The following is a 26,452-nucleotide window of genomic DNA, read 5'->3' as shown; positions in this document are numbered from 1 at the left end:
GCAGGAACTAAGATGCTTCCAATAGCTGCAAAATGTACAAAATCAGCAAAAGAGGCACCTGGAGATATCCCTAAGGAGACAAGAAGAGAGCTGACAAATGCCATTGTTTCAAGTAACTGGTACAGGTGAAAAAAGGGTACAGGTAAAAAATGAAGTGACAGATTTAACGCATTCAAACAGCGCAGTGGCAGAAAAATGGAGAGAGGAGTATAATCTCAAACTGCATGTTAGGATGGCAGAAGGCAACTCATACAGTGTAAGTGTTCCTCGTCTCTCTAGTGGCTGGTCTAAATGGGAATGAAAAAGCTGTAGCGGCTTCCAGCTAAAGGAATAGCTCTCCACTGCAACTTGGTAGAGTTCTGCATACTCATGGTAAAGTACATGAGTTCAAACCATGCTAAATACCTCTGAGCTTGATTTCCAAGATAAATGATAGAACATGCTTACCTGGAACTTAATTATTTTTTCACTAAATGATAAACACATATCAGAAGCAGGGTTTCCACAACATTGGTATATTGGATATTTCTTCTGGCCAGCAGGCACACCAGTGATGAATGACTGGTCCAGTCAAATAGACTACGTCTTAGGCACAGGTGTGGAAACTAAATTTAGGTGACAGCTGTATTACAGAATGAGAACAAGCATTGATCTAACACACAGTGTCCAAATAAATAGGTTAGTTTTACGCAGATCTTATACAATCTATGACTCCCTGAGATTGCTCGCATATAATGCAAGGTATTTTGTATACGGAGAGGCTATGTATATGTTAGGCTATGGAGATTGGAGGGTCTTTTATGATGAGCTTAAAGAACAGGCAGCAACAGTGAATACATGAAAAATGCTCAGGGCATCCCTACAAGAAACCACTTAGAAATTCCTCTTGACTCAAATACTCAAAAGGCATTTTATCTGCCCATGTCACTTTGTTAATGCCATGGCTTAAAACAATATAAGACAATCAAAGTCTTAAAACACATTGTATGTGGAGGCTTAATAGCCAGCTAAGTGTGGCTCATGCAGCACACCTGGCTGACCTTGTTTGCCCATTCAGGTATGGTTTAAAAGGGATGTTTGTTTGCTGGTCAGCTGTCTGCAGTGGAAACAAGGACAAACATCAGAAAAAAAGCATTGCATTGGTAACATGGGCTCTCGGTAACATTTCAGAGTTGCGAGTGTCCAAAAAAGAGCATCCAAAATATATCCAGTTCAATGTTAAATAGCTTAGCAATAAAATTTTTTAAAAATGCGATTGTAACACAACAAAAAGAAAAAAAATAAACTCACCATTAACCTAAGTTGCACAACCAGATACCCCAATTTATGTAATTGGTTGTGTTGCCCTGAATGTATACAGCTAACAAAACCCACTAAAAATGTCTGTAACATATTTAAAAGACTAACAGTTCTATGCAAAACCATGTCCTTTTTATTCCCTGCTTACACAGAATAACTGTGAAATCGAAGGCTTTTTTTTTTAGCATATTGAGCAATAGCATTAAAGTGGTTTTTACAAGCACTGATCATCACAAGCCTTTTTTGCCTTTGAAACTTGTTCTTTGTTTGAACCTCTACAGAGTATTACTCCAGGCTCCATACTCTGTATTACAACTGCTGTTGTAATACCTAAATCCATGATCTAGTTTGAGTAAAAAAAAAGTTTGGGGGATTGAAGATGAAGTACTTTAGGAAAAAAGACAGAAAGATAATACCGAAGCAGACATTTCTCTCAAAGACAACAGGTAATGAAGGGCAAGGAAGGAATACTAGATTTGACCAAAGATGAAACAGCATATAAAATAAACTAAATCTTGATTCTGTTTTTGTGTTGTCCATGCTCCTATGAAGCAGTCACAGGCTTAAACAAAAAGGCTTTAATTCAGCAGATGTTTTATAGAATAAAGAAGCCCTACATATTATTAGATTGTCATGTTCTGAACACAATTAGTCCAGACCAGCATGTCATGTATTATCCATAACAACAGCATACAGCATGAAAAATGGAAATGATGAAGTTGCTCTTAAAAGCAGCTAAAAATCTAAACTGAACAGGGCACATTTGTGTGTCTGCGTGTGTTTGTGTGCAATGGAGAGAAATGGCAGAATTTTAAAACGCAGAGCAAATAAAATTGGAGAAGAAATTACTAGAATAATTAAATGAGCAATTACGAGTAAGCTGCCGCATCGTTTCAGTAGAATAGAATCAACATTTAGAGGTTGTTCTGTTTCATTCGGTAGGGTATGTTGAGAACTGATAAAGGGAGATTAAAGTAATTTAATACTTCAAATTACTTGAAGGTAATTTGATACTTCTAAAATCTGTAAGGACCCTTCAATGGAATTTTATGTTCGAAGTGGGTTCAAAACTGCTTTGTCCACACACGCAGCCATTCAGTTTCGTTAGCCTAGAATCTGTGGCATTTTTAACCATACAGTGTTGGATAGTGTCCAACAAAAATATCTGAATTTCTTTGGATTCCTGGAGGAGTAACAGAAAAAAAGCAGTAATGATGTACATACCTGGAAGAAATACCTATTTTCCCCCTAAATGAATAATTGGTCCTCAGTCTGCAAGTGGTGCTGTAGTTAACAGAACCTTCACTCCCCAAAGACAGACTTAGACAATTTAAGTCTATGAAAAATCATGATCTGTTCAAGGATTCACACAATGTGGCTTGACTCTGGAAATGTTTCTTGCATTCGTATGTGTGATGACTTCCAAAGTAATATCTGTACTTCATAATTCTTTACTGCTTTATGCCAAAACTGATCTTATATACAATTCTACATGGAAAACACTCATAAGTTACATATTTGTGCAGTTCTTAACATCTCCAGAAAATGCTGTGGGATATAAGTGAATTGTCATTAAAATGTTGCTTCTAGAATACGGGATTTTTTTTCTCCTGAAATGTCAGTATTTTAAAGATATAATTCATAAACAGCAATACCATAGAGCATACATACCACTTCAGCCAGAATTTTAAGATCTTCTATTTGTCAGCTGGCTGTCACCCAAATGACCTGAAGGTTACATATGCCCTACTGTAAGCGTAGCCCTCAGAAGAACTTATTAATCATTTTAATACCTTTATATCTTAGAGGTCTGACCTGCTAACATCATAATGTAGCATGCGCTATTTCAAGGTGAATGTATCTGTTTAGAGACATTAGCAATTACCATTAAACTTGGATTTGTAACATGACCAATTTCTTTTCCAGAAACAATACCCCTCATTAACAGTTTGGAGTAATCTTCAGTAGTAGGCTGAAGATCTGAACTGTAAGACAACATTCCCTCCCGCACAGGAGGGCCTTTTAGAGACCTTGGAGTGTTAACAGCATGTGTGCTACCACCTACAGAGAGACAGTGAGGGGTTCTGAAACGTTGAAACCCACTTTTCATTACTTAGAGTTAAGAATTTGCATAATTCCTTCACAAAGCAAAAGGAATTTATGTCACTGTTCCAAACACAATGTCATCTAATTTTGTCATGTCTAAGTTAACTATTAAATTTCTTACAGCTTCCCATAACTTTATGATTTTAAAAATGTGAATGTTGGCTGGAGTGGTTGCTTAAAAGTAAAACCAGTCTATCGAAGAGCTTACATGTAGATAAATAATCATTGAGACATATTGCACATACCCAAGCTCAGTCTTGAAACTGAAATGTCTTCGGTAAAAAATGAAACACATTTATTGTATTTGTAACTAACGTAGCTTAAAAGTAAGGCAAATATTGATATTCCAGACACAAGACCCAAGATCTATAACTAACTGTATAAAGTGCATGCTGTTTGCATTTAGTAATCATACTCTGTTTTCTATAACTAGAAATAAGATTCATTGAAGACTATAATTCACCAGCCTTTTTTGCCATAGTGTTTTACTACAATACCATTATCCTGCCATATTACATTTTACTGTATGTGTACAAGTCCCATAAATACACAAGCCTATGTAAAATAGGCAGCAATGACTCTCACTACTTTTGGAATACTTGCAGCTTTTGAATTTTATGTGAGTTTCACATTTTGTTGATGTGTTTGCGATGGAATATGTACTGCCCAGAAGAGAAATGTTTTTACATTTCCATTAAAAGCTATAGCAGTAAATAAACCATCAGAACTCATGCAGATATTCACTGGAACATCTACAGCAGTCCATTAAAATGTCAAAATCTGTGTTAAACATTTGAAAAAGTAGCACTGGATACAGCACATTTAAAACTTAAATATATACATATATTAAATGATGAAGATATTTTAGAGTATTCCACAAGCCTCTGCAGAGCACTCAACACAAGTTTATACTCATCAGTAATAGTTTAGCACAACAGCTGCCCTTTTCTTACAAAAAAAAAAACCAAAATCAGACAGTAGATGTAGAAAGAGCTGCAAGTTGCTACTAATGCTCAAATATGAGCTATTCAGAGATTTAGTCTCAGAGAGTATTTATTCATAACAAAAGGGATTTAGAATAAATTTTAAGGTCAACTTCTGCTCAGATTTGCACCTCATGCATCACAATGGACTTCAATACTGTTACCCATCAGACATTTCTAGTTGGGAATTGGGTCCCCTGAGCTAATACCGTATTCAACACAAAACCACAGGTGTCACATTTAGCAGCATAAGAACTGCAGCATTGTTCTAGTAAAGATGAACAGAGTCTAGTAAGCTAAAGATTTTTTAGTTTTGTTTTTATTTATTTGAAAGCCTGAGGTTTATAAAAGCTTATCTCTAATATGATGGTTTATATTGCACTTCAATACAAAGGGACTGACATTTCTAAGAAACAGTATCAATCTACAGTAACTACCAACAATGATAGAATTTGTTAAATTCACCACAGGCCAACTGTGTGCATTTCAACGGCAGTTTTAGAAGGTGCTCCGTTTTACAGGACTATCAGTTTCACATCCTTCTTCAAATTTAAGACATACTAAATTAACATTAAACGCAGGTCTCAAGAAGGTGATAAAAACTCTTTCTGATGGTTAATATCAGTACAGAATATGGAAACTCGCTATCCAATTAAAGAAACATTTAAAAACCTGATTATCAAGTCCACTGAATTAAACAGAAACAACCCATGACAGCTTAAGAAATTTAAAGCCCTTTTGTCACTGGTGGAAGATTCAGTAGTAATACGCCTCCAACATACCACACCACCTGTCCAAAATAGTGAAAGGAACTTAAAACCAGCTGCCTAAAAAGATTACTAGCTACAAAAGCAACTGTACCAAAAATAATTAGTATTTTACTCTCTGAAGCACTAATAAGGTAGAACATACGGAACAGAGATTATTCTAGACTTAATTAAATGTGTATTGACCGAGTATTTCCCAGGTTACCGTTCAAGACTGGTTTGACAACAGTCACGGGGTGCAACATCATGCCTATCAAGAACCAGGCAGTAAGAAGGAATTACCATCAGTGAACTAGAGAGGATGTTATAATTTATTCTGTTTGCTAACTCTGTCTATTAGTCATATTGATGCCAGATGCTACACCTAAGCTGGTACAGAGCTGCATAAAATGACAGAATCAAGTTGTCCACATTCTTCATTGTTTCACTTTGAAAGTAAATGATGGTGTCACTGAGAGGCAGTGACTCCAGCGCTCAATATGTTCTTAAAATTAATAGAAAGAAAAATATCCTTTGGCAAGAGTACAGGAAAACTCTAAGGTATGATTAGCGTTACCAACCTGCCAGCATTATGGATACGAAATCTTACCAAAGTTGCATTATATAGTCAAGGTAATAGGTACGAACAGCAGTATATCATGTTAATGGCAGGACTGTAATACATAGAAAATAGCAGTACAACATGTATTTCTCGAGGATGAGGGCTTAATACCCGTTTAGAAACTCACAGCTTGCATCTCCATTGCTTTGCACTTTGTGTATCGATTTAAAGCTGAGATTTGTAAAAAACAGCTGGGGGACCTAGCCTGGCTGGCTGGCTTAGGGCCCCAGACGTGTTTAACTCCTTTAAACATCTTTGTGAACCTACATGCAAAGGGTTACAGAATCTTGGATAATGTGGTAGCATCTAAAACTCTTATCATTAGACTATACATGGCATCGAGTGCAAAATCCCACTGTAGTTTCTAGCCCCACAATCTGAACCACGCAAATGCTGTTTTACACCCATGGGGCCCCAGGGGAAGCCAGCTTTATGCTGAAGGTGAACAAAAGAAAAAGGACCTCAAAGAGTAGATGCTTTAGAGAAAAATTATTTAGATGCAGAAGGAGGAAGGAGGAGAAAGTATTAAACAGAATGAAGGAGAGACTGAAAATGCTAATTCTCAGCATACACACAAAGAGCAGCAAGCTTGTCAAATGCAGCAAAAAGAAGGATCTATTTTTGATGTCTTCCCCCCCACCCACCCCCAAAAAGAAGAGTTTCAAGAAACTGAAGAGAATGCAGACTAGAGAAAAACTATTTAAAGAAAGAATAAAAGTAAAGGTCAGCTGAGAAGATAAGGAAAGCATATGTCAGGAAATTCACTTGAGAAGATGTATAGGAGAAGAAACAAAAGGTCTTACATATTATACTCTATAAAATGGAGCACTGCTTAAAGAAATCAGAATTATACAAACAGAAAGCAAAATCAATCTATAGCACTTGTTGACTGAACCACACACTGAAGCTCTGACTTCAGCATATTACTACTTGTGTGATCCCAAGATGGACCGCACAATTGCCTCTTGATAAACCTTTTTCCGGGATTGAGATGAATGAAGAGAAAATGCCTGCGAACTTGAGAAGCAGGGGTGGGGAAATAAACAGAGAGACTACTGAACTTCATTAGGCACTATGCAACATGTTCTCTCTTTTTTAAAACGGGCTAAGCTATGCCTCATTTGCTCCAGCCAGTCTTCATTTCACATTTTTAAGGCTGAACTGTAGTCATTTATAAGCCACACACAGGACTTAAGAGCCTTGGCTAAAGCTGAATGACGAGTATATTTTATGCAAGGCTATAGGTTAAGGATGCGCTCTAAAAGTCATCTAAAACCAGTGTAATACTTTGTTAGTGTGCGACAAAGGAGTCCACCATGAACAACTGCTGTGTCTTCCTAGGAATAATGCAAAGTAATAAAATAAACTTATACAACAACAATAAACAAACGCAAAACACACATACAGAAAACATAGCACTGTGCACTGGAAAAAACAATACAACCCAAGTATGAGAAGCACTTCACCTCAATAACATGATGAACTTTTAATAGCAGCTGAGGCTAGTCATACATGGGGCTGGCTGCCCACTGGGACAAGAATCTGCGGATATATCTGATGTACGTTTAAGATGAATCGATGGGCTATCTGAGCTCACAGAGCCTGGCGGGTAGCCATGCGCTAGCCCAAGGTGTCACCATGACTAAATAGGCATGTAGTGCCTCAGCTAAGCTAAGCTGCTCTGCACCAGACCCCGTATTTGTTTAAGCTGCAGTAAAGTTTTTTTCTAATAACAGAAGTTAGTGTGTGAAGGGAGGCTACCGCTGAGTCAGACTAGCAGATAATGCAGCCCGAAAAAATGCATCATGTATTATGTCATTGTCAAATACACTGCTTTTAAAAACGTCTTTTTAATAGAGTAAAGCCCTTCTTCCCTTCACAAATTTCCTCAAAATGTTCCCGAAACAAGAAGCTGTATATAGTGAACAAGGTTAGTCTTGTGAAGAGATGCAGATAATAATCAGTAGCAAGCTAAAGATGTTGCTCTGGCAAACTCAGTATTCAACTCCACATTTTCTGAGAGGAGAACTCAGCCCCCCCTTTCCTCTCATCTTCATCATGCCGATGAAAATCAGAAGTACTTCTTCTGATATCCATGGAGTGCAACAGTCTCAGCAATACAAAAATTGCTTCCAGAGATCCAAGCCCAAGGTAGCCACCTAGCATCAGAGTTTAGCCGATTCCTATACTATACAACTGCCTCATTGCATACAATCCAAGCTAAATGAGGCCTCTATTGCACACAATTAATAAACATATCTATGGGGAGAATCTGTTGCGGGGATTGAAAGCCAGAACTGTCTCTTCCCTAGGCCAACTCTGCATCAATAGTGAAAGAAATGGCTCTGGTCCCATCAAGCCTGTGCCAGCAGAGACTCTGTTATATTTAAATCAACATTTGCCACAGCAGGGGATTATCAGATGCTGTACTTAAATGCTGGATTTCCTTTTTTATTTTGATGTTTAACTCCTAAAAAACTGAATTTATTTGGGTTGGGTGCTGATGCCTGCAAGCACAGCTGCTCACCAGCTCTGTTTTGCTTGCCATGTGAATGCATGAGAAGAGGATTTAAAACCTTTTTCCAGTCTGCCTAGTCAGGATTTGGGTTTTCTTACTCTCTTACTGCTGTGGCAATGCACCTAGAATGCCCCAAGCCCTCAGCAACCTCCCAAAGCAGAGATGTGCAGGATTTTCTCATGTTCCCTCTTCATAGAGGCAAACTCTGGAGATGGGAAACCTGCTAACAACGGGTGAAAATACAGGGTGAGCTACAGAGTGATTGAAGAGAGCTGACCTGGACCTGCCTATAAGCCGCAAGGCAGCCCCTTCTAGGAGCAGAGCCATGGTGCTCCAAGGGATGGTATGTGGTATTGCCACATTTAGAGGTAGGTGCCTGTGCTGCCCATACAGAATTCAAAGTAGTTTCATAATTTGTGAGGGCTGTCTAAACTATTTGAAAAGGTAAAAGAATAGGTAATACCTCAGTTACTCAGTTTTCTTGACTACTGTTGCCACATGAGGTTTTATTATTAGTAAAATCAGGCACATTCAATAGTATTTCATGCACAAGAGATGGACTTTGGCTCCAGGAAGAGTGTAATCAAATTCTTGGAAAGAGAATGCAGATTTAGAGAGATGCTTCTTTATATGTCTTTTACTTAAGACTAGGCTGACACAAGCAACTGAAATTTGCTGCTAAATGAATCAAGACAGTACAGTACATTTCAAAGCAGCATTAAAATCAGTGCTTGCCTCCGCAGGATTGGGTGCTCCCAATTCATGCCTGTATAACATTAAAGCTGAATCAGAATACTGCCGTTCTTTATTTGTAATCCTCCTTGATTGTTAGCTTTCACTAATGTGTTATTCAGCTTAAAGACTATTTACTAAACTGTATGAGCATGCAGAGCCTTGACAATGTCACAGAGCTTCCATTATTTGTAAATTAATTTATACAAGCCAAGTTTTAAGCCATATAGAGTTTATATAAATTTAATCTATGGATCCAAACCTTTATACCCATATTCTCCTAACTGCTTTTATATGTATTGTATGCTGAAATTAATGTATATAAGCAAACTTAATCGGGGTATTTTTATTGCTACTGGTGATGAGATATGGAAGCCTTACTCATTCTGGAACAGATGGCAGAAACAGAAATTTCTCCCAACAACACCACACTTGATCTAGAGGAATTCTCTCTAGAGAACTTCTCTGTGAGGTTTGGTCTTGATCACTGTATGATCTCTGTGTCATCCCTATTTTTGGGCTGTCCCACCCCAAAAATACATTAAAAAAAAAGGATTAGTACTGAGAGGCACCATTGGCAAAAATGCTGACTGTGATGACAGCCCAGGAATTCTCAGATGTGGACCCCTAACGCTGATAAAAGTTAAACGCTTTTTCCTGCATAAAAGCACAGTAAGGGGTTGCCACTGATGGCACATAATGGCATAAATATGCCTGGGAAATTCTGATATATTTAGTAACAAGTACCTCTGCCTAGCAAGAACTGCTGAGATCCACTCACTCAGTTTTAAACAAGGAAACATGAGCAGTGGCTAAAATCACTTAGGTGTGTCCTGGTTTCAGCTGGGATGGAGTTGATTTTCTTCCTATTAACTGGTATAGTGCTGTGTTTTGGATGTAGTGTGAGAATAATGTTGATAATGCACTGATGTTTTAGTTGTTGCTAAGTAATGTTTACGCTAGTCAAGGACTTTTCATCTTCCCGTGCCCTGCCAGGTGCGTGGGGGGCTGGGAGGGAGCACGGCCGGGACGGCTGGCCCAGCTGGCCAATGGGCTATTCCATACCATATGATGTGCTCAGCATATAAAGCTGGGGGAAGAAGAGGGAGGGGAGGACGTTCGGAGTGATGGCGTTTGTCTTCCCAAGTAACCGTTATGCATGATGGAGCCCTGCTTTCCTGGGGATGGCTGAACACCTGCCTGCCGATGGGAAGGAGTGAATGAATTCCCTGTTTTGCTTTGCTTGCGTGCGCGGCTTTTGCTTTACCTATTAAACTGTCTTTAGCTCAAATCCACGAGTTTTCTCACTTTTACCCTTCTGATTCTCTCCCCCTCCCACCGGGGGGGGAGTGAGCGAGCGGCTGCGGGGGGCTGAGCTGACGGCTGGGGTTAAACCACGACAAGGTGAAAATATTTGAGGAGTGACTAGAAATGTGGAAAGGAATAGTGGGAAAGAAAGGCTCTCCCTCCTGGTAATTCCAAGGAACCTATGATGTCAACCATCACTAAAGAATATCCCTGCTTTCCACTCCTTATAGGACTAATGACAGGATTTTTCAGATTAAGCTATGGTGTAGATCAAGAACATTTACTTTTAATGCTTCTATCCTTAGATTTAAGAAATCTTCAGCACCTCTAAGCTGCAGAAAAACAATTCCAGAGATGAAGATTTATTCTTGATAATGGGGCAGGCTCACATAAATAATTGAGCTGAACTTAAATTTCATTCCACTTGTAAAGTGTCTGCCTCTTACTGAGCTGCATTGCATGATTAGAGGTTTGACTATATCAGTCATTCATAGCCATTGTCAGAAATAAATTGCTAGATTAACTTGTGACTATGGCAAGCACAGGAAATATGTGCTCTTTGGGAAAATAATGTTCCTGAACTTCTGCACTTGATGGAATAATCAAAATCTTCCCAAGGGATTCAGACAGATATTGGCATGGTAACATGAAAGGGGCTGGAGTGCCCTATCCATTTTGTTTTCAGTTTGCATTTCCAGGTCCATATAGAGCATGGATTAAAAAAAACAACCAAACAAAAAAACAACAATGCCACAATTAGCATCTATTTTGCATCTAATAAAAGAGAAGACGAGCTTCTTTGTCTGTCGTTATTTCAAGCCTTATGTTTTCATCTAGAGCTTAATCCAAACTCTAATGAAATAAATTCTTGGATCAGAACCATAGATTTGTTGCCAGCACTGGGGTTTGAAACCTTCTACACTTCTCAGTACCCACATAACAGTTATTGAGCAAGACTTACTGGCTACCTCAGTCATTTCTCATCCACGTGTTTAACAGGGCAGGTCATCTTTAACTTGAAAATACCAAAAGAGTTTATAACCTCAAGCTTACTGCCACAAACCAGAGCCGTTACTTATTTGAATCTGGTACCCAGTTTCTGAAGACTGAATTATTTCCAGTGGACTGTTTACCTTGATGAGCATAGAATTAGCCTTGCATCCTGAGCCTTTATGTGAAATTTTATTGTCCAAAGCAAATATGACCTGTTAAGATTTACAGGCTTTATTAGCAGCAATAACAATTTTACAATCAACACAGTAAATCAGGGTTTATTGAGAACTCTACAATTTTTATCTGTAGAAAGCAAGCAAAATGTCAGTTTTTCATTGGATATAATTCCTAACTTTCATAAAATACAGATACTTTGTTTAATTGTTGAGTGTAAAGCAGTGTAGTTCAAATAATTCTAAAACTCTCAGTAAAATTCAGTGCTGACTGAGAATCACCATTTTTTCCCAAATGGCTGAATTCCAACAAAGATAGCATTTTTGGCTATTTAACTACACAGAAATTGGAAAACAGTCAAATGTATGCAATCAGTTCAGCAAACCGTACTTGTTGGTAAAAGTGTACCTATCATAATTTGTTTCTTTTGACCTCAAAGCAAACACACGGATTTTATATAGTTTTTCACATGAAAACTTTCTGCTCACCTTTAAACGCTACATTTTTAGAATGAGTAACAAAACCAAACTGACATACATGGTAGCATACTCTTCAGACTATGAAAATAGTCAATGTAGAAAAATGTACTATAATCTCCTAAGGAAGGTCCTGGATCCTTACCGCATTAAAGAACGGTCCCTCAGTGAGCATACAGTGTAACGCAAGACACAAGGACTACCTGAAGGCTACAAAGTTTTGAGAGTCTGTATTAGGCAACTGAACAGAGAAAAAAAGTGGTGGTGGGTGAAAGAGAGCTGAATCCGCAACCAGCTTTGACTAGAACTGGGAAGCTTTTGATAGTGCTTACACATTGGACAGAAAGAGACCTGGAGCAGCACGTCTGGAAGGGAGATTGGGGAAAGAAGAGGACGACCAGAATTTGAAGGCACTGGACAAGGCAGAGTTCCTCCATGAAAACTGAGCTCCCAGCTCCCCAGGCTGACACACACCACCAGGACTGCAGGTCAGGTATGTTCCCACAGCCAAGAAAGGTATTTTGCTGTCAAGTGGTGGCCACATCACTCTTCCTTTCACTTTGTAACTGCTTGTTTCCAGCCTTTTTCCTCTGCACTCTGCACTTGATTTTGGGCATTTTATTAATAAATGTGCACTTGTTTTACTATAAAAGCTGTCTAATTTTGTGGAACAAGGGGAACCAGGGTGAAAGGAATAAGTAAAGTGGAAATTTTTACCACAGAGATAGCAAATCTCTCTGAGACAGGATACACTGGCAACCTGGAGGGATAGGCATTCAGAAAACCCGGTTTAGCAGCGCACATTGTCCGAGAGAAAAAGATCACTGCGGTTGGGCTTTGGGGAGTCTGTGCAGGCAGTGATTACCATCCCCTCTGCAGAGAGTATGGGCGATGAATCCCTCACAGGCCAGGGATGTTTAGGCAATTACACCTTTGGAAGTTTGTTTTGTCTACAAAATAGATATGTTTACCAGAATACACATTTCAGTAATTTTGGCAATTCTCTGTAATGCAGTATCCATTTTTCTAGTAACGCTAAACGTGAGTAAAAATAATGCACAGCTGAGGAGAATGTAGTAGCAGAAATTTGAATGCCAGAGTAACACACATTAGATGCCTAGATACAAATTCATCTACTCACCATTCTTATTTCTAACTCATTTTCCTTTTGGTCTTTAACCCTTCTACCTGATTTTCAGTGTCTTTTGCACCCCAGTTTGCTGCATTTCTCCTCTCTTTATTTTCAATTGCACCTGTTCAACGTGCTTCTCCTTAACTAAAAGGACACGGTTCTTTGGAGTTTTTTTTTCTTGCTTCTTTTGTTTCTTCAATTAGAACATATCACAGCAATAGTGGAGATAAGGGGCAGAAATAACTTCTAAGTGATACTATTTGTCTTACTCATCAAAAGATGCTAAAGAGCACACTGCAGAGTGTGCAATTAGAAATACAGCACAGTATTACCGGGGCTGCTCCGCAGCGCTAGCCCTATGGCTGAGCCTGCACTACCGCCTGAACGTGGTGACTGTAGCTCACCCAGATACACAAGAGTTATATTTAAACTACTGATCTCAGTCTTGCCATAGCAGCACTGGCTGAAGACTACCACCACCAGTCTACTTTTTGATAGGTAAGAACAGCGTGATGCCATGCTAGCTTCCCCCATCAGGTCGTCTTTTTTTTTTTAATGCCTCTCTAGCAGATTTTTAAACTTAGAACATCTTCCCTCAAGAATAGTCTGGCTATTATCATTTTAAGGCATCCCCATTAGTTTCCTGTTAAGATTCAACTCTCTTGACAAAAAGCATGTTTAAAGCTAAGCAAAAAAAACCCAAATTATTATTTGCAGCAGATTTTCTCTCCACCAACAATTTATCAGAATATTTTTAGGGTTGTTTTTCTTTGTTTTATTTTTCAATGAGAAAAGTAATTTCTGAGAAAATAAGTAACAATCTGTTTTCAGTTTGTAAGCATAAAACTTGAAAATTGTATCGAAACTAGGATTTTTTCAGCAAACATTCCTGAATTCTGATAAAAAGCCATACTTTTAATAAACTTATATAATCAAAACATACATATGTAAAGCAGTCTGTGAGAGAAGAACACTGTCACCAACACTGGGCCTTGAAAACCACATGGTAGCTAAGCCCTTTTTGCTTCTCTCCCCATTTTTCACCAGCCCAGGAGGCATCAGCCGCCAGCAGTGACACTGCACAAAGCCTCACCTCAGCTGCAGGGACTCCCTCAGGTGGCCGACAGTGGAGAACGATCATCCCTTCGATAGGAACCTCCTTCCCTTGTGGGTCTTGCTCAAAGTTTTTCCGTAAATCTGCAGAGTTTAATGCAATAATTCATTACACCTCCAAAAGCCGTTCCTCCCCAAACAACACTATGTAGCTTGCAGAAGTGAGCAACAATACCGCTTTGCCATATTCTTCTCTTAAGTGTGTGTGTAAAGCAATGGACAACTGAGAGCTACTAACTCATCCCCAGATGAGAGGCAGAGATCCTATCATCTTTAGTTGTGCTTCCATTTCTCCACCTTTAAGAAATGATCTCTGTGTGACTACAGAGACAATCAATATTAGAACCCACAAACTCCGTGGTTCCAGTTGTGCATTCAATCTCTCAAGCCTTTGCCTTTCCAAAATGGGAGACTTAGGTGCAACAACAACAACATGGTGTTGTTCGGGTGCTGTTAGAACCAACCGAATGAAGCCAGGACTGGGTGAATAATTTTCCTAGTACACGCTACTTCAGGTGAGTGCCAGGGTGTTTTATAAAATGTTCTAAGCTAGATGTTTTGTTTAGATCACCTATGTGCTGCAAGCTGTAGGGAAAGAAGGGAAAGGACTGAGAGCAATTCCACACATTCCAAACTGGCTGATTACAAGATTGCTTCGTTTCAGATACCGTGGCCAAGCTAATAATTCAGGATAAGAAACAGGGCATATTGCCTCGGAGTCACACTGATGTGGCTGCAGCACTTCTATGTACAAGTGTTTGGGTAAAGCAGAACAGACACAAAGAAAATGTGTATCCAATGGCATTGACCTAACCCAGATAACATGAATATGTAAAGTTTTGCTTGCTGTGAAAGGAAAACAAAACAGAAGGAATGTTGCTTACTACATGTGCTTTGAGAGTTAGGATGTTTCCATTAGACATACTCATTTTCTTCAAACAGTGTCTCAAATTCCACAGTGTGGATTTACTGATTTAATTTTCTCCATTGCTTACACTTCATGAAATACACCCCCTTGAACAGCAGAGGCTCTGAATCAGTTACACTTTAATATATTTTATATAATACATTAAGACTTATTTTAGCAAGCCAGTTACTAGAGAAAGACGCACACAGTGCATGTATTCTCCTTTTTATAATTCTTTGTTAATGTTGATTTTTTTTCCACACAGATAACCAGTATCTTTTCCAGTACCCTATTTAAAGTCATTCATTAACAGTTAGGCTGCAGTTGTGCCTACAAATGCCTTTATTAGGATGAAAAATGGAGTAAGATCCATCTTCTCATTTCCTCTGTGTTCCACACTATCATAAAGAAATACTTACCTGCTTTTTCAGAGAAATACGAAGTGCTGTAATGCTTTGGACTTGACTCACAATTCAGAATCTCTAGGCTTTAAGTGCAAAACAAAGAAAAGAGGAAAGAAGGAAAAAAAATGTCGACACTACCACACTACGCATCACAATGACAGGTGCTGTGAAAAAGTTATGGGTTCTGCATGCTATCACAAATTGGACTTACACATTCTCATCTCTAGTCCTCTACAGCATATTCCCTAAGCCAGAAATCCATGCCCCAAATTAAGTCGCTAGGTTGTTCAGCACCGACAGGATGACACAGGTCCATGAAAGGGTGAGCCCTGGAAGCTCATGGCAGGTGGTTTATAGAGATCTGTCGGCAGCTATTCATTTTTTCTGTCTGGACTACTAACAAGTCCCATCATCTCTGCACTCAAGAATTGCTGTTCTTTTCATAAAAAAGCATGGCTTCAAATAAAAGTAGCACAGCAAATGGCCAGTACAGGAACACAGTTCTCAGGCAAAACATTCAGCCACACTCAGTACGTTACATAAAGCAGAAATGAAGAGCACTCTCTGGAGTGCCTGCTAGGTTAATAAGATATCTGCAGTTATGGATGGCAGCTGGGGATGTGGTTTGCAGAAGAACTGGTACCACAGTGATGGGTTTAAAAGTCCCAACACACGGCTCCACCTGCTTCTGCTCATTCTGATTTTTACTCATATTGCCATATTATGGGGTTGGGAAATCACAGTGCGGAGAAAAGTCAATAAAAATTCAATTCAGAATAATAGTCCTTTGCAGCTTAGCAATACAGGGGAATTATTAGCTCATTCAATGTTATGACAGTTAATGCAGTAAAATAAAAAATTGAATTTACACATATTTACACATTCAAGCTAAACCAGCCAACAAAAGAATGTCATTTATAAAATCAAGGAGTTGCTGCGTTGTCCTATTACTTATCTCAACAGTTCATTTTAAGTTTTCCTGTAAAAAGATTTATCAAGAATTGCTAGAACACTACCTGATAAAGTTACCATTCAGAGTTTCTCGCTTGAGCCTCCCCAGTCTGTTCCTCCTGCCCCTCATCTCCTTCCAAGAAGCATTTTTCCCAACTCTTTGCAGCTTCTTGCCATCATTTCCTGGGAGTAGGTCTTTGAAGACCTGAACTGGCAGTTTAAAGGAAAAGGGTTTACAACAGATTGGGGGAAAGTAATTTCCTGAATTCTCTGCTAGCAGCACGGCTGCAAAAGGATGGTTTCAGGCTCTCATTCTGTTAGAACAATGTAGCAGATCTACAATGAGGCTTTGAGTATCTCCACAGTCTCACAGTAACAATTGTGTTTGGGTTGTCTTTTTTATGTCCCCCTTGCTATGATGGCATTTATTGCATTTTCCGTTTTTTTGCGTCCTTCAAATAACGGTCTGTTGATTGTGAGTTGTAACACTACAGCATGCTAATTCAGGTATGAAGAACAGAGATAAACTGAACACTTCCTATCTGGGTACAACAGTTGTCCTCTGCTTCCCACTGTATTAAAAATTCTGGAATGAGTCTTCTATGCTAAACCAGATTAAACCAAATAACCCTCGTTCCCCATAACTCTTAATTAATCTACAGTGTTGTTATTTAAAACTTAACATTTGTCAGCCTACAAGACCAGAGTTATTCCCTTTGTTTAAAGTAGGAAGTAATGATGCCCCCTAAGCAAATAGTGACAGCAACTCCCATAACCACATGGCCTTCTTCAAAATTACCACTGATAATGACTCTGTCCCTGTTTGGTATGACTTAGAAAGAGATACATTTTAACTGAATAATTCACAACTCTGCACAGTGGAATTCCCTCCTAATCCCATTATGGCAAGCAGCAGGCATACAGAATCATTTATAAGCACAGCTTATAACAGCACAGAGCATGTGGGGTCCAACTTCCTAATACTGGGTGTCACGCCACGTGACTCGACAGGTGGTGCAGCTGGCTCCAAAGTAAAGCGTAAGGCCTTGCAGAAGGCGTGCGAAAAAGCAGAAGTTAGCACCTGGGAACACACACCAGCCTCAAATCCATTCCCATCTCCCTCTAGTGACCTTCGGTCACAACAGCGAGATGGAATAATCCTACCAGCCAGAAGTTGATGAAGAGGCTTGCTGTCTTCCCACACAAGAAGGGCTGGTCCTCAGTGTAATGTCCTCCGACATGGGAAGCACGTGCTGAGCCTGTAACTTCTTCATTACGACCCATGCAATATATGGGCTGACTCTGAGAAGCTGTGGTCCGATTTTCCAGTCCAAGGATGACGTGCAAGAATAATACTTTCACCTTGTTACAAGAAGGAAGTTTTTCCTAAGCCACTTTAACTTGTCTGAATGACAGATTCAACCATCTGATCTACGTAGTTGAAAAAGTAGAAGACTACCTACCTTGCTTATGAATGGTTTTATTATCTTCAGTAGTGGTTCTTATAAATGTCTATATGAACAGCATTTAAAATATTTTTTTTCTAAACAACATATGCTTAGTCCCATAAAGAAATGACGGTATTTCTGTAGCAGTCTTAGTTCTGTTTAGGATGATTGTATCTCATTTCCTCAGAGAAAGGAGGGAAGATATTTTTTCCTCTACTGATTGGAATTATTCCATTTTTCCTACTTTATCTCATTTTCCCCACAGCTTATCATACCTAACGACCAATGATATGCTTCAATATTGAAAATCAGATTTAAAATACTATGCTACAAAAGCTTCTAATGTATTCTTGCATTTTTTTTAATACAAAGTGTAGAAGACGGACATTGTTAAAAGGTTTTTCGTCTTTTTTTAGACCCCTGTGATCAAAGTGGAGCAAAAGGGCACTCTTCAGGGGATTTTCAATTTGCATTAACCTTTGTTACTACAGTGCATTGTTGTGACACTATGCATATGCAATCCAGAATCTCTGAAACAGACTTTCTGAGTGTAAATGCAAATCAATCAATCCTCATTAAAATAAAAAAGAGAGCTCTGAAAAAAACCATGGCATGCTTTCTGCGATATTCCTACAGTATCTCATAGGGAGGGCTTGCAAAGACAGCAGTGCCTTATCAGCATCCATTTATATTTAACCCCAAAAGAACAGTATGTTCCATACCTTACAAAACCTAGAATAGCAGAACATTTACTCTACTCACAAGCTATGCGGACAGATGCCTTCCTACTCTTTGAGGTCCCTAGATGGCTCCATGCAACACACTGGCACCAGTAATCTTCTGGCCCATGAAAATCCTCCACCTGCTGTCTCGTCACATTGATGAACACCTCTCGAACTTTCAATCCTGAAGGGGAAAGACACGGAAAATTAGCTGACATAGGCTATCTTACTTGGGCATAAAGCTAAGGTTAGCCAAACCTTTTCTTTTAATTAAACAATTCCATTTTTAATCAAGGCAAAGCTTTAATTACTTTGACAATAATATATTGCCACTAATTAAATTCTAAAAGCTGAGTAGGTCATAATGCATTGAGTTACAAGAATTACCCACCCACTGCGGTCTTTTCAAGAATATAACACCTCCCTCAGAAACTTTGTCTCTTGTGCCTTTTTCATCCAGAATGTTTATCTGGAATTTTATAATATAATATACAATAAAATTGTCTTCCCATCTATCACATCAGTGCCCTTGAAAAACCTTTCTGAAGTACCCTGGTAGGCCCCCAATCAATTCAAACAGCCAGAACCATGCATGTATGACAGGAACTAATCAAACGCCCCACTGAATTCCAGCCTGTTCCAGCCACTACTACCGCAGTTCCATCCAGCAGCTATTTCCTCATATGGGAGAGAAAAGCTGTGTCTTATACTGCAGCGTAGAGAAAGCTAAGCTCAAGCCATTACAGTCTGGAAAGAGGAGAAAAAAAAGAGAGGGGAAGAAATTTCAGAGCTCACAACTGGACATGGTCCTCTTCGCCACCCTACCCTTCTGGGAAGCAGTGAACTGAAGTGTTTATAACATCAGACAGATACCTTGCTTATTTTATATGGTTTCCGAAAGCATAACTTTGCTAAATTCATCAGTGCAATGTTGTTGTCTACTGCAAATTTGCGTGTTGTTTATCAAAATGAAAGCATACCTCTTTCCTGAGGTAGGAACCAATTACACCTACAGAGCTGAGAAAAGGATCTAAGGGAATAATCAAAGCTAGCCAGGAGTAAGGATGGGAAAAGCCCTGTGCTTTTTCTTAGCCTGCTACTATTTTCATAAGCTCCTGGGCACAGGTGAAATTTAGCAGTATTGCCCTTCCGACCAGAAGCATTTGCTTCAGGCAAAGCTTGAAAGTAAATACAAGACATCAAGAAGCCTTGTAAACCTGACACCTTATTTTATACACTTGGGATGTTTGCCATATCTGCAACTACCTTTGCATCACAACCTTGGGGAGAGGAAATATAATCCAAATCTGGGTTAAAAGGCACTAGAAAGAGCTAGTCAGAAAAACATTAATTTGAAAATAGAAAACATCCATGCCTACTACTCTCTTCTTTCTCCTCCTGTGCAGTCCCAAGATACTTATTTCCCCTTCACTGGAAATGAATGAAAACTCAATCTTAAAATATTTCATGCCTGTGAAGTTTATAAAGCAGCAAGAAATTTCTAAATCTGAACTCCATAAAAATTGGTTTCCACTTAATCTCAGGCATCATTAACAGCTGGGTATTTCACTTCTGAAAGGCACGAGGAAGTCAACGTGTTCCTTTGGTAAACAGGAGAGATGAGGCCCACTGGGGATGCTCAGTGAAGAGGGGCGGGGAAGGTCAGACAAGCTTTAAATACTACAAAGCAAATACTACAAAATTTTTGCTACTTTTCCAGCTACAGGCAAAGGGGATTTTTACTTCTTTTCATTTAGCCTGTTTGGCTTGCCATATTTCACAATGATACCTAAAGACATGGACAAACCTGCGAGAGCTTCCTAAGTTGTCTCAATAATAATTTTAGTCACTGAAATATTTATTCACTCTGTAATAAACAAACAGAGGTTTCCTGGTTGTTTTTATTTCCATTTTGTTTTTTTTTTTTTTAAATATGTTGATGCAGTTTTCAACAAAACTGTTTACAAAACATCCCTTTATTTTCTGCCACAGTGAAAACAAGCTATTATGAAGTAAACACAGCACATGGAACTCAGCAGTTCTGTCAGAAACTCCTCTCCTTGCTGACATACTGACTGTAAAATACATGATGAAAATGCACCATCTCAATTTAAACATCCAAGCTGCTCTGACAGCGACGAATCCTTGGATTCTCAGTCATACAACCATTTTGTAGAGTGATCTTTATAGGTTAAAGATAAGAGCAGCTACAGTAAGTTCCATTAGAGAGCATCAGAGTCCTGGTGACCTGACACAGCAGGTCTTAACTGGCTGAAGATTTCGCATCCCACCATGCTATACGACACTGACAGACATATATTTTCTTGTTACTTACCTATGGCAAATCAAGCTGTGCGCAGTCCCTGAATGATCTCAATCAAAGCTACAAAGCATCAAAGCTCCAGAGCCTCCAAATCCAAGCTAATTTGCAGCCATGTCCAACAAGGTTGCAACCCATCTACTTAAAGACTTTTTCGACAAGGATGTAAAATGGTTAAGTCCTTGACAAATACTGACCTTTCTAAGATGGCCTGTCTCCAGTCAGGAATCACTCATCCAGCATTCAATTAGCTGCCATGCACTTCTGTGCAGCCATGCACATCATATCTGCCTGCGTGTCTACGCTGCCTGTATACACAGTGTTGGTCTGTGTGTTGCTGTGAAAGTACAGCCTCTTGTCCCTGAGCGTCGCTAGCTATCCTCCCATCCCATGATCACCTTACTCCCACCACGACCTCTAAAGTAGCATCTTCCTGGGGAAGAGATTACTCCCTGCCACCAGCCATTACCTGCAGCCTTGCTGACAGTGCTGCCTTTCACCCTCCTGGCTCTGGTACACTGTCTTCTGAACTCTATCCATTTCTGAGCCACGCTAGTAATTTTTGGAAGCAGCAAATAGAAACGGGTATGAGAACTGCATATTATACAGCTTACTCGTGCACCCATGCTAACAACGACAGAACCTTTACTGATACCAAATAAACCATCATCATATGGTGATGATTCTTTCGAGAAGCAGAAGCCATTTCTAGGCTCATTGGTACTGTAAAATTCTGAGCAGTCGTCAGTGAATACAGGCATTTACAGCTTCAGACTTATTAAGGTAGAATATTCTCCAGCCCAGCTCTTCCTTTCATTGACACATTATTTAATTAATCTATATATCAGCCTGTATTTTCTGAAGCAACATTTAATGTGGTTTGAATCAGGCAAACAAACAACACATGATTTTGAGAAGCTGGTTGTTCAGCATTTTGAGAATGGGACAGGTAGGAATTCAGGTCCTTTTAAAGGTCTCCCAATTTGCCAATAGACAAAATAAACGCATGCAAAATAGCAGAATCACAGAATTGTTGCGGTTGGAAGGGACCTCTGGAGAACACCTAATCTTTGGGGAAAGTTATGTTTTGTTTATGAAGAAAGTACACCTATTTTCATTTGTTTTAGAAACAACTACAGAAAGCAGGCCTATTGGGAACAGAGGCATATATTCTTCATTTATCATCACTATATTTCACCAACAAATATACTCACCTCCCCTCTGCATCTCAAGAAATGCCAGAAAAATTGTTCATAGGAAATGACACAGAATGAAAAATCCATGCGAATAAAAACAGGCATGTAATAAACAAGAGCAACATTTTACCTGTGACTTGTATAACTCTAATAAGCACTGCAAGTCCAACCCTTTAAATTATTGTGCAAATTATAACCATCATCTTTTGTTATACAGTACAGCCTTACAGAATATAAAATTATGACTATGGTACTGATATGCTAATAAGCTTTCTGCACTGTTGGATGGTTTAGCTGCAGATAGACTAATGCTGGCAGCAGATGAATAATTGCTCTCCATGTACTAAACATAACAGAGCTGCACAGAACTTCAGCATTTGTCAGCTTTATTTGTTTAAATGAGAAAAACACTGACAGCAGTTATTGCTGTAATCCTTTTATTGATCAGACAAGAAAACTCTAGTTACTCTTAGCAGGTCGGATCCTCTTGATGAAACCAAAAGTTGAAATATTTGTAAACTAATTCTGAGGTGCATGCTGCAATGTTCAGGCAAGAAAAATAAAGCAGAAGGAAATTAATCAAACTGTAATTATTACATTTTTATCACAGTAGCATCTACTAGCTCAGGCTCTCACTTTACGAGGCAGAGTACACAGAGAGAGCAAAGTTCCTGTTCTGCCACGTTCATGGAATAAACAGAAAAGGCAGACTATGGATTACTACCTCTTTTCTGCAACCCAGGAAAAAAGGCAGAAGAAGATGAAATAACTTGGTCTCTAACCGACCAATTGGCTGTGGCAGCACAGAGATGGGAACCGGTATCCACCGTGTTTGCAGCATGCGTTGGCTTGCCTGCACTGATTTTCTGCACAAACAGCAGCAAATCCACAACAGAAGAGACTTCAGTGCAAACTCTTCAAGCCCCCCAGGACCCCTTACATTCTCAGGCAGCCAGCACGTGTCGCAGCCCTTAACTACAAAGCTTACAAAACTACAAAAATCCTCCCTCTCCTGCTGCTCCTCCTCTTCAAATTAACAGGGACTCCTGTGTTACAGATTTTTATTTCTGTCCTATAAAACCAGAATCGTACGAAATTGGATTCCATGTTCATCACAATGACAAAATATACCCATTGCCTACCACAGCTGTCCTTCCAGTCTTTTTATATGTGCACAATACAGCGCTGTAGGTAAAATCCATCAGAACAGTGTGCCTTCAAGTGCCATTGCCAAGTACTTCTTGCATATGCCTGGCTAAGAGCTTGCTGACAGGAATTTATAGAGATGCTAAGATACATTTCTTGTATTCAGCATTAAATTTCTTCTTGTTTGGGTTTCTTGTTGCTATTTTTCACCACTTTTCTATACATCCTCTTAGAATTTTAATCACATAACAAATAGTGGATGGATGGAAAAGGACAGACCCATTTTAATGCAGTGTAACCTCCCTTTAGCGAGCACACCAGAATCACTCCCTTTAACCAGAGGCACCATTCTTAGCATAAATTCTAGTGCAGTTTTTCACAGATGGAGCTCATGCAGTATGCAGAACACTGTGCATGCTTGGTAACAGACATGTTTATGCCCCACATTTGACTCCAGAAATAAGGGCACTGCCAGTATGCACATTAATTCTAAAAAAACCCAATAGTCTCCTGTTTACTGAAGGCTAAGGAAGAGTTCCAAAATAATTTATGGATATGGATACATCATGGTGAGAGAATATCCATGCCTGTCCTTCAACATTACACTCTATATAGCCTTTACTTGCATTTTTGTGTCCCAAGGACCATTATAGTAGTTTTTGGAACACACAGACACACTGAACTGTCTGGACCACACTTATGTTTAGAGAACAATACTTTTAGGGCTAGCTCCATCCCTGGGCTAAATTCAGACCTGCAACATTTATATTCCAGATCCCATTTGCTAAGCCTATGCGTCCGTGTCTCAAACCTCAATGTTACTGGTGTTATTTAAAAAAAACACCTAATGTTACTTCATCTTTTTTTATGCTGTTATTAATCCAAGGCTTAGAAAACATAATTGCAGTATTCACAAGACAGATTTTCATTAACCATATGGAAGAAAAACATTTAGGGACGACATTTCTTCTATATTGATTCAGCAATGCCTTTAGAAGTAAAGGTTATGCCTATTAAATTATTTTCGAAAAGGTAACTGTAAAAATTAAAATTCATCCAGATTAACATTTACAAAGTCTTTAGTATGAAATTTCTTCAGAATCTGTCACTTAAAAAGAATGCCAAACACCACTTTAGGAGATGTAACTTCTTTTTAAATGGCATTTTTTCCTCTAAAAAGGAATTTCTTGTATTGATAGAGAGGATGTTATGCATACAGTGCTATTTCCAAGACATGGAGTTGCCTAGCAATCCTGGAATTTAAAAAGAGGAGGAAAGCAATAACAAAACAGAATTGTGAAATTATAAGACGGTGCAGCATTAAATTGGTTTGCAATACTTATCAAGATGTTTCTAAATGAGAAAAGATATAGGGTGTCCTAGGAGCACGATAAAATCTGTTGATCATTTTCAGCTGTCTCCCTTCTCATTCTCTTCTTTTAGATACACACTTTTACACAATGGATTTCTCCTACTTAACTTTATTACCTACCAAATACCTATCATTGCTTGGGGGTGAAGGCAAATTTCAACCACCACATTGGCGGTTTTTCAGGGTTCATCCTGACAGGAATTTCATAAAAGCATATGTTTCTCTGTTTCTAGTTCCCTCTACAAATTATGCCATTGAAATACACAGAACTACTGTTCCCTCCAAAACTGTTATTTTCTTTCAGAAAGGTTACTGTCTATGGTTAGTGTTCGATCAGGCCCTATGTCTCCACTTGGAAAAGTTGGTGGTGCGTATCCAGTTGGTTACTGTCTCTGTGTAACACCTCCTACATCTATAGCCATTTTAATTCCCTTTGTTTTCCCCATTCATACTATGCCTCTCCTGCCAGGATCTGTATTCCCCTTTCAGCTCTATCCTCTTCTTCCCCTCTTCCATCCGCTGCTTATCCGCTGCTTTCCCTTTTGTATTTTGGGAAACTGCTTCTCCCAACTCTGCAAAGCTGTGTCTACATGGTACATCACAAGCAGACATGAGCTGGCTTTGCCGACTCACCAAGTCCACTAAAACACGTTGTCGCAGTAGCCCAGCAATAAGCTGAGCTGATACACTCTGCCCTCCTACCACGGCTGTTGGCTGTGCTCAGGGCAGGCGGACACCGTCGTGACTTTTGAATTGGAGCCAGTTCCCACGCCTTCGGCTCAGTGCAAGCCCGCAACTGTCTGCTAAGTCACACGACTCTCCTGTTTCTGTGTCTCTGAATGTGACCTCCTGTTCTTTGCTCTATTTTGTATTTGTATATTGTTGATAGACACTGCGTTCAGATATATCTCACAAAGGACACGGTAGCCCTTACCTGTAGTCTCATCCATGCTTTCCTCAGACACGTGCTCATTTTGATGGACCCATTCACCATTGCACTTGAAGAAAATCTGCATAGCTGGCATAGCTTTACAGCGTAAGACAATGGGGTTGCTTTTTATAATGTAGGCATCATCTGGTTCCTCCATAAAATGAGGCAGTGTTCCAGGAGCAGATGGGATAGACTCTGGAAGGGCTTCACTGTTATCATTTCCTGAAAGGGAAGGAAAGGAAAATACGCATTTTTCATGTTGTTTTACCCTTTGCATCATCTTATTTAATTGATTAAATACCATTTTGGATTTTATTAAAAACTAATTTTATTAGAGAAACACCTGCAGAACTCAATAGCTGTCCAGATTGTGCTTTGCAAGGAACTGACACACACATATACACAAAAAAAATATCAAATAATTTAAGTGTAAGAACTGTCAAGAAAATCGGCAGAAAAGAAGCATCTGACTCATCAGAAAACTGGATCATCACTATTGCCGATTTTATAGATGGGGAACTGAGGCACAGAAAGATTAAATGAGTCACCTAAGGTCATACAGAAAGTCCGTGGAAGAAGTAGAAACTAAACCTTATTCTCTTGAGTGACAGTCCAGTGCCTTAACTACCAAATCCTCCTTTCTTTCACTGAATTTAATTTCCTTTAGACAGTTGCTGCAGATTTAGCAGGGATCAGGGTGTTAACCACAGAAAAATATACTGATATGGATAGCATTACTGTAGCACTCCAACAGTGGAATAAGCAACTATGATTTCATACCCACTTAGAAGAAATTTTCAATATGCTTTTACACTGTTCCCATTTACTACAGCCCCTTTAAGGTGAGATAACA

At 39.2% G+C, this 26,452-nt stretch overlaps 1 protein-coding gene across 1 annotated transcript in view; it reads right to left on the bottom strand.

Moving 5' to 3' along the window:
* The window catches only part of UNC5D (unc-5 netrin receptor D), an 86,921-nt gene extending 61,018 nt beyond the window's left edge, over positions 1-25,903 (bottom strand). The window contains exons 1-3 of the mRNA XM_075174630.1: positions 25,603-25,903; positions 18,675-18,818; positions 14,183-14,286 (exon numbers count right to left, since the gene is read on the bottom strand). Of these exons, the coding sequence (XP_075030731.1) occupies positions 14,183-14,286; positions 18,675-18,818; positions 25,603-25,903 (549 nt within the window). The remainder of the gene's footprint in view (positions 1-14,182; positions 14,287-18,674; positions 18,819-25,602) is intronic.
* Positions 25,904-26,452: the final 549 nt, after the last annotated feature.

The sequence above is a fragment of the Calonectris borealis genome, chromosome 27 (assembly GCF_964195595.1).
Source record: "Calonectris borealis chromosome 27, bCalBor7.hap1.2, whole genome shotgun sequence".
NCBI classification, from domain to species: Eukaryota; Metazoa; Chordata; class Aves; order Procellariiformes; family Procellariidae; genus Calonectris; species Calonectris borealis.
This window is presented reverse-complemented; position numbering and strand designations above follow the sequence as displayed.